Source organism: Oryctolagus cuniculus, chromosome 12 (assembly GCF_964237555.1).
Source record: "Oryctolagus cuniculus chromosome 12, mOryCun1.1, whole genome shotgun sequence".
In the NCBI taxonomy this organism is placed as follows: domain Eukaryota; kingdom Metazoa; phylum Chordata; class Mammalia; order Lagomorpha; family Leporidae; genus Oryctolagus; species Oryctolagus cuniculus.
The window spans coordinates 87,980,374-87,989,489 of NC_091443.1; the positions used below are offsets into that span (position 1 = coordinate 87,980,374).

The window sequence follows — 9,116 nt, forward strand, 5'->3', positions numbered from 1 at the left end:
GGCGCGGGCTGGGGACACGTGTGCTTCTGGGGAGCCAGCCCAGCCCACGCTCCCCGCGTGCGCCACTCCCCCTGTGCAGGCTGCTCTGCCTGTCCCCCCCACCCCAGGGACCTGCGGGTGCCTCGCCGCCAGCCTGACCCAGTCTCCGCCACTTACGCTGCACCCAGGGCACTCCTGCTAAAGGGAAGAGGCCCCCTCTGGCCGCTACTGGGGATGCCCTACTTGGGAATGTCGGCCTTGGCACAAGGCATGGGAAGGAAATACAAAGAGGAGTGTGGATACCGGACAGGAAGAGAGGATTGTTCGTTTCATGCTATCAGTGCAAAACCAGGAAGCTTAGCTTTATCAGCTGAAAACCATTTGAGCTAATAATGAAATGGCCTAGTGTGCCCAGGTGCCACCAGTACATGAGGAAAGGCACACTGGATCTTTCAAAATAGATCTTCTTAAAAGCTTTTTTATTTTTAAAAAGATTTGGTTGAAAGCTAGAGTATCAGAGAGAGAGAGAGAGAGAGAGAGAGAGAGAGAGGGATCTTCCATCTGCTGGTTCACTCCCCAATTGGCTGCAACGTCTGGGGCTGGCCAGGCCGAAGCCAGGAGCCAGGAGCTCCCTCCAGGTCTCCTACATGGGTGGCAGGGCCCAAGCACGTGGGCCATCTTCTGCTGCTTTCCCAGGCCTATTATCAGGGAGCTGGATCAGAAGTGGAGCAACTGGGACTTGAACCGACGCCCATATGGGATGCTGGTGTTGCAAGCGGCTTAACCGGCTGGGCCACAATGCCGGCCTCTAAGATAGCTCCTGCTCACAACAGTGCATGGGTTTCGTTTGACAAAGACAAATATGGATGACTCGAACATGAGTGACACAAATGGATAAAACAAAAATTCGCTGAACAGGAGTGGGTATTGGGAAAGCAGCTACGCTGTCCCTTCGTGTCTTACACTCCATACTGGAAACTCGGTTCCAGTTCTGACTGCTCTGATTCTGACCCAGCTTCCTGCTCATGTGCACGCACCCTGGGAAGCAGCCGGTGATGGCTCAGGGGCTAGGGTTCCTGTCAGCCTGGCCCACCCTGCCCTGGCTTCTTGCTGGCATCTGGGGAGTGAACCAGCGGATGGAGGACCTCTCTCTGCCTGTCTCTGTGCCTTTCAAACACAAATGAAAATAAGTAAGAATTCTTTAAAAAATTAGTTGAATTCTAAAAGAAGACTTAGGTAAATAGAATGACATTCTAATTTTCAGGCAAGAAAAGTAACACACAGGTATCAGCTTCTCTCAAATAGATGAAAAGTTTGATCAGTTTAAATCAAAATAGGAAGCTGTTGAAAATTCACTAATGTCTGAATATTCACTAATGAATTTTTTTTTCTTTTTGGACAGGCAGAGTGGATAGTGAGAGAGAGAGACAGAGAGAAAGGTCTTCCTTTTGCCGTTGGTTCACCCTCCAATGGCCACCATGGCTGGCGCGCTGTGCTGATCCGAAGCCAGGAGCCAGGTGCTTTTCCTGGTCTCCCATGGGGTGCAGGGCCCAAGGACTTGGGCCATCCTCCACTGCACTCCCTGGCCACAGCAGAGAGCTGGCCTGGAAGAGGGGCAAGGGGGCCAGAATCCGGCGCCCAGACCGGGATTAGAACCCGGTGTGCTGGCGCCGCTAGGTGGAGGATTAGCCTAGTGAGCCGCGGCCTGAATGTTCTTAAGAGGGGGAAATAATAAAGAGGCTTTAGCTCCAAGCTAAATAACCAATCCAGAGAAGTGGGTGCAAAAATATGCAAATCTACTGATGAAACTGAGCAGAATCTCAAAGTAACCTCCTGACAGATGCAACTTTCATCCCTGATAATCCAGCACCGGCTAATTTCAGGGGCCGGCCAGGGGTCAAAGGTGGCGCCTCGCTGAGCGCCTGCCTCGCACCCTTACAAGGTCGCAGGACGTCCGAGGCGTGGCCCAGCATCTGCCCGTGTCCCCCGAGCTCAATAACAGGAGCCGTCCACTCGCCACCTCCAGACCTGGTGGTTCCTGGAACCGTTCGCGCAGCTGTGCCGCCCCAACGCGCAGGCTGCATGGCTGTGCCCCACGGCTTCCCGGGCTCTCCGGAGGGCGGCGCGGGCTGACCCACGAGGTCTCTCATCTGTAGATTGGGGCGGCTGCCACGCCAAGCGCGGGTTGCTGTGAGTGCACCTCGTGGCACGAGTGTGGGCAATGCCGCTGTGACAGCAGGGCGACACCCGCGGGCGTCCCACCGAAGCCTGGGGCCGGAGACAGTCGGGGACCGGACACGCAGTCCGCCGCGCGTCCTCGGGCGGCCGGAGAGGCGCGTGTTCGGAGCCAGGACCTGCTGGCTCAGGCCTGGCCAGGTCAGGAGGCCGGCGTGGCGCCACTCCCCGCCTCTCTCCCTTCATCGTCCTCAGGCACCAAGAGCTACCAGGAGCACGGCCACAGGATGCTGCTCATCTGGCTGCACGGCGTGGCCATCGCCGGCGAGAACCCGGGCAGAGAGCTGTTCGAGGGCCTCGTGGCCATTGGCAGGCGGGACCTGGCGGGTACGAGCGCCCTCTGCCGGGCCCCGGTGGGAATGCGGCGGAGCCCTCAGCGGGCGGCTCAGACCCTGGGCGTCAAAACTCCCAGGTTCCTGCCCTAGCCCTCAGGCGGACCCTTGGGTGAATCACGGTGACTCCTGGCCCCGGGTTTCCCTAGATGAACCCTGTAACCGTCCCAGTCCCCAAAGCCCCTGCGGTCTCATCCTTGGCAGCCCACTATATTTTGATAGAGCTTGGGATAAGAATTTGAGTTGAACCAGTCAGATCTTGTTCAGTAAAACTTCTGAAGTCTGCACAAGCTATTTGGTGGCCAACCCCAAAGCCTGAGTTGGTAGGCAGGGCGTCCTGTGATAGACGCTCCAGCACTAAATTCCATCAAAGCAAAGTCGGCTCATGCTAAGAAAAAAAGGAAAAGAAAAACCTTCAACACTGCACTGTGTGTCGGCAGGCGCACTGCGGGGCACAGGATGGTTGATCAAGCAGTCGCGGGTGGCTGGCATGTTAGGTAGGAGGCAACAGGGACAAACATTGGAGCACGTCCCAGCACGGCACCTCTCCCCCAACTGCCACACACGGGCAAGGTGGGAAAGCAAGAAGGCATTTTGGGGTGGAGGAATTAGGGGTGATTTTTAAATTTTTCGAAATGCTCTTAAATATAATTGTTGCACCTTTGTTTAGCACACACTCTGGCAGGCAGTTTGAGCATACTACCCACCCTGGAGGCAGCGCTGAGGCCGCACGAGGCCACAGAAGTCTTGTCTTTTGCAGAAAGCATGAGGAAGAAGGCAAACGCAGAGCCAAGCGGCCCCAGGATGTGCGCAGCCATGTGACTGGAGGGGCCAGGCCCTTGGGTGTGGGGCCACCTCAACGGAAGAGGGCTGCCATTTAAGGGCACATCTTAGCAGGAGCACAGCACGGCCCGAGGAGGAGCTGCGCGTTTCCCAGGTCACACTGCCCATCGGGCACCGAGGTCAGTGCCAAACCCAGCAGTCCGCCCAGCCATCACTTCCGGAATGGACTGCCCGTGACTCCCTTCACCGGCTTTTAGAACGCCACGCTCCACTTCCCATCCAGCTCCCTGCTGATGGCCTGGGAAAGCAGCGGAACGTGGCCCAGGTTCAGGGAGACCCGGATGAAGCTTCTGGCTCCTGGCTTTTGCCTGCCCCAGCCCTGGCTGCTGTGGCCATGTGGGGAGTGAACCAGCAGATGGAAGATCTCTGTCTCTCCCTCTCTGTAACTCTGCTTTTCAAATACATTTTAAAAATCTTACAAAAAAGAAAAAAACAATGCCATGCTTACTCCACAGCTATTTCTATTTACAGATTACTTCTACACGTTGAAAGTCCTCATTTTTCCCTCTTGTATTATAATTTGTAAAAGTTTTAAAACTATTTTGAGGTCATTCCACTTACAAAAAATTTACAGAAATATACAAAGAGTTTCTGAATGCTCCTCACACAGCTTCCTCAAATACTGACATCTTACATAGCTATAGTATAATTTTTCAAAGCTAGGAAATTAATAATGATACACTGTTATTAATTAATCTGCAGATGTTATTCAAATTTTTTTAGTTGAACCATTTAGGTCGTTCTGCTGCCCAGGATGACAAATTGCTTTTGGTCGTCATTCCTCTGAATTTTTAAAAAATACCTCTATTTCTTTGGGAGGCCAAGGGGAGAGAGCCATCATGGCTGCCTCCAGGGTCTGCACCGGTGGGAAGCAGAGCCAGGCCCAGCGGTTGGATCCAGGTGTTCCAGTGTGGATGCTGGCGACCCCGCAGCAGCTGAGCCACAAGACAACTCCCTGCCCTCCTCACTTTCCCGAGCCCCATACAACGCGTCCGCTCTGTGGAACAGCACTGTGGGGCTCCAGGGTGGAGGGCGCACGTGGGAAAATCCCCTGAGAGGCAGCTGGGCATTATCTATCCAAATAGCTGGGCCTTTCCCCTCCGCCCAGCAGTCCCACTTGTACGATGCACCTGTATGTGTTCAAAAGGACAGATAAATGCCAGTACTTGCTGCCATATTGTTTGGAAAAACAAATGACCGGAAAGAATCCAAGCAGCCTTCCACAGGGGACGGGTGGAACGAGCCCGGAACACTGCTCACCAGCCGCCACAACCTGACTATGATCCGGTCCCCAAAGATGTAAGTTAACAGGAGTAAGAAGGTGGAAATGTGATCCAATCGTGGTGTTCAGGGGCTGGCCGGGGTCACTGGGCGCGTGTCATGGAAGGCAGGTCTCAGAGAAGGTTGTATAAAAACCCGAGTCTGGGCCTGCCACTCTGCTTCCTGTCTGCTCAGCACGGGATCCATTACCGCCTGCTGCCCTCCTCCGAGGCCAAACCAATGGAGCCACCAGTCCTGGACTAAATACAGCTGAGAGCTAAATAAACCTGCTCACTTTACAAAGTTAGTTGTATTGGGTATTTCACTGGACTGACAGCTGACTCATACACTAATTCAAAAAAAAAAAAAAAAAAAAAAAAAGATGCTTTCCAAGTTCTGTTCCAGGACTAACGAAGGGGAAAAACATCGCAGGACCAGCACATACAGTGTCTTCCTAAATGTGGGAACTAAGAATACACTTCCCGCTGCTAATACTGGGATAAAGAACAGCTCGACAGAGGCTGGGAAGCTAATGTAAGTGGTTTGCCTGGGGCAGGAGGATATGGGAGGGGTGGGAGAGAGAGTTCTCATGGTCCCTTTTTGAGTTTTGAAATGTGTATTATTTATTCACAACTAAAGGACATGACATTCTGGAAAAGCAAAATTACAGAGACAAGGAAAGGTCAGTGGTTGCCAGGGCCTGGGGCAGGGAGGGTGGGAGGGGGAGGCACAGGGGGGGCCCGTGGGTCTTAGGGCAGTGAAGCTGTTCCAGGTGACACGCTAGTGGGGGGTGCCTGACGCTGTGCGTTTGTCAGACCCACGGAACCCAGATGCAGATGCGCACAAACTGAGCCCTGCTGTCAGCCATGGGCTTTAGTTCATGATGTGTCAGTACTGGTCATCAGTTGCAGCAGATGTACCACTGGGATGCAAATGTTAGGAGAAGCACCTGGCTCCTGCCATCGGATCAGCACAGTGCGCTGGCTGCAGCACGCCAGCAGCAGTGGCCATTGCGGGGTGAACCAACGGCAAAGGAAGACCTTTCTCTCTGTCTCTCTCTCTCACTGTCCACTCTGCCTGTCAAAAAAAAAAGTTAACTGCAGTAACTGCTGTGAAAAGAGATTTCGGGGACCAGTGCTGTGGCAAGGAGGGCTAAGCCTCTGCCTGCAGTGCCGGCATCCCATATGGGTGCTAGTTCACATCCTGGCTGCTCCACTTCCAATCCAGCTCTCTGCTAATGCACCTGGGAAAGCAGTGGAAGATGGCCCAAGTCCTTGGGCCCCTGCCACCCATGTGGTGAAGCTCTTGGCTCCAGCCTGGTTCAGCCATGGCCTTGCAGCCATTTGGGGAGTGAAACAGTGGATGGAAGACCTCTCTCTCTCTCTCTAACTCTGCCTTTCAAATTAATAAAATAAGTCTTTTTTTTTTAAAAAAGAAAAGAGATTTAGGGGAATTCTGCACTATCTGTTCAATTTTTCTGTCAACTAAAAGCCGCTATAAAAACCAAAGTTATGAAAAGAGAGACTCTAAATATATATCTTTTATTTATTTGAAATTCAGAGAGACAGAGATAGATCAACAGATCTACTACTACTGTTTCCCTCCCCAAATGTCTGTAAAGCCAGAGCCCCATCCCATGTACTTGAGCCATTACCTGCTGCCTCCCAGGGCCTGCACTTGCAGGAAACTGGAATTAGGAGTGAGCTGGAACTCAAACCAAGCACTCTGATATGGAACGCAGGCAGAGCAACCACTGTGCCACATGCTTTTTTTTTTTTTTTTAAGATTTATTTATTTATTTGAAAGAGTTACACAGAGAGAGGAGAGGCAGAGAGAGAGAGAGAGAGAGAGAGAGAGAGAGAGAGAGAGAGAGGTCTTCCATCCGATGGCTCACTCCCCAATTGGCCACAACGGCCGAAGCTGCACTGATCCGAAGCCAGGACCCAGGAGCGTCTTCCAGGTCTCCCATGTGGGTGCAGGGGCCCAAGGTCTTGGGCCATCTTCTACTGCTTTCCCAGGCCATAGCAGAGAGCAGGATTTTAAAAATCAACCCATCTATTCCATTTGGGAAAGCTATTTTGCACCACGTGGACTTAAGTCATTTATCTGAGTAAATCTTACAAGCTGTGTTGTTTTTCTGAGATAGACAAGCAAGTTCTTGAATGAAACTGAAATATTGATATAAATCCCTCAAACCCAACACTTGGTTCTTCTGTTTAGGAAATCTAGGGCAGAACTTCAAGTCGGATGAGCTGTCACACATTCGCCCTGAGAGCAACCCCACTCACGGAGCGCCTCTGGGCCGGGCAGTCTCCTGGGAGCAGTACAGAGAACAGAAGCTTGCCCCGAGCGGTGCCTGGACTGGTGGGGGGGAGGCTCGGCACCAGCAGTTGTCAGATCAATTAATTGACTGATGCTGTGACTCATGGGCACAAAAAATGGGGACCTGGGGCAGGTGTTTGGCTTAGCACCCAGTATTGGAGTACTTGGGTTTGAGTAATGGCTCCATTCCTGATTCTAGCTTCTTTCTAAGGAGCAGGCAATGGTTCAAGTAGTTGGGTCCCTGCCACCCACGTGGGAGGCCAGGATTGAGGTCTGAGCTCCTAGCTTTGTCCTGGCCCAGCCTCAGCTGTGGTGGGCATTTAGGGTGGGGAGTGAGCCACAGGATAGATGTGTGTGTGTGTGTGTGTGTGTGTGTGTGTGTGTGAGCAGCTCTGAGGCTTATTCTCCTGCCCAGGTTGGATCTTAGAGAAACCATGCAGCAAGGGGGGAAAGGTTGTATGTGTGTGTGTGTGTGCGCACGCACACAAATCAGAAAATCCCAGCTAATACATTCAGAAGGCAATTAAAAATAAAAATAGATCTAAAAAAAAAATCAGGGGGCTGGCCTTACAGTGCAGTGGGTTAAGCTGCTGCCTGCAATGCTGGCGTCCACATCAGAGTCCCAACTGCTCCTCTTTGGATCCAGCTCCCTGCTAATGCGCCTAGGAAAGCTGCGGGAAGGTGGCTCAAGTGCTTGGGTCCCTGCCAACCACCTGGGAGACCCAGATGGAGTTCTGGGCTTCTGGCTTCAGCCCAGACTAGCCCCAACTATTGTGGCCATTTGGGGAGTCAACTAGCAGGTGGAAGATCTCTTTTTCTCCTTCTCTCCCTCTCTCTGTCACTCTCTGCCTTTCAAATAAATGAAATTTTTTTTAAAAGATTGATTTATTTATTTGAAAGGCAGAATTAGAAAGACGCAGAGAGAGAGACAGAAAGAACCTTTCATCTTTTGGGTTGCTCCCCAAATGACCACAATGGCTGGAGCTGGGCCAATCTAAAGCCAGGAGCCAGGAGCTTCTTCCGGGTCTAACACACGGGTGCAGGGAACCAAGGACCTGGGCCGTCTTCCATTGCTTTCCCAGGCCATAGCAGAGAGCTGGATGGGAAGCGGAGTAGCTGGGTCTCCAACCGATGCCCATATGGGATGCCAGCACTGCAGGTGGTAGCTTTACCCTCTACACCACAGCACCCCTCAAACGAAATCTTTAAAAGTAAATAAAAAATGAATAAATAAACACATTCAGAAGGAATGAGGAAGAGTAGAGCACCAGCACTGTTCTGCGTACCCTGAGGAACCGATACATCCACGCCAGGATGGGCACTTTCTCATGAAGGGATCTGGCCGCCAGCACCTGAACCCACCGAGCAATCATAACACGCAGAGACAACCAGACACCACGTGCTTCCCAAAGCAACGCAGCAAGCATACAGCCACACCCAGGAAGTGTTCCTGCCTAGGTCAAGCCTGACCTGCCCCAGGCCCCAGAGCTAACTAACAGTTTATAGGAAACAGCAGGGACAGATAAGTCGGAGGGCGCCGCGAGGCTGCAGCCAGCCAAATGCAGACGCTGGGGCTTCTCTGAACACACAGCAAGAAAACGCGGAGGGAGAACGCACAGTTTAAGAGTTCAGGAGACATCTGATCAAATACCAAGTGTAGCCCGTATACGGCGCACGACTAGGACAAGTCAGCTCTGAGAACCCAGCGACGGGTAATGGGGAGGGGGCACTGATAGACGTGAGAGGAAATGGACGAGGTCCTGGGCACCCGTGACGTGTGCCAGTGCCATTCCTGCTGCTCTCCCTCCTCAGAGCACATGCGCAAACACTCACAGACGGATGTCCCATCAGAAATGCGCTCGAGATAATCCAGGCTGGGAGGCCGTGGGGGAGTCCTGGGGGTCTGCTTGGAGAAGAAACAGAGCTGCCCAGGAGTGACAGGACAGGCCCAGTCCACCATCCTCTGTGAGGTGTGTGGACAACTTCTATTCAGGGCAAAGACAGACTGACGGAAGTCCCTGGCACGCAGCAGTGGCTCCGTGCCCAACAGCTACTGTTGTTCTGTGCTGAGCACACTGCTTTAGGGGTACGGAGTGACCTCCCAAAGCCACACAGCACCGTTTCTCCAAAGTCCTGCCTGGGCAG

The 9,116-nt window shown here is 52.7% G+C and overlaps 1 protein-coding gene across 3 annotated transcripts in view; it reads left to right on the forward strand.

Annotated features, from left to right (window-relative positions):
- The window catches only part of ANKDD1A (ankyrin repeat and death domain containing 1A), a 36,114-nt gene extending 31,172 nt beyond the window's left edge, over positions 1 to 4,942 (forward strand). For all 3 annotated transcript variants that reach the window (XM_070054377.1, XM_070054376.1, XM_051822332.2), the window contains 2 exons: positions 2,410 to 2,541; positions 3,307 to 4,942. In XM_070054377.1, the coding sequence (XP_069910478.1) occupies positions 2,410 to 2,541; positions 3,307 to 3,315 (141 nt within the window). In that variant the 3' untranslated portion in view covers positions 3,316 to 4,942. The remainder of the gene's footprint in view (positions 1 to 2,409; positions 2,542 to 3,306) is intronic.
- The last annotated feature ends 4,174 nt before the right edge of the window (positions 4,943 to 9,116 follow it).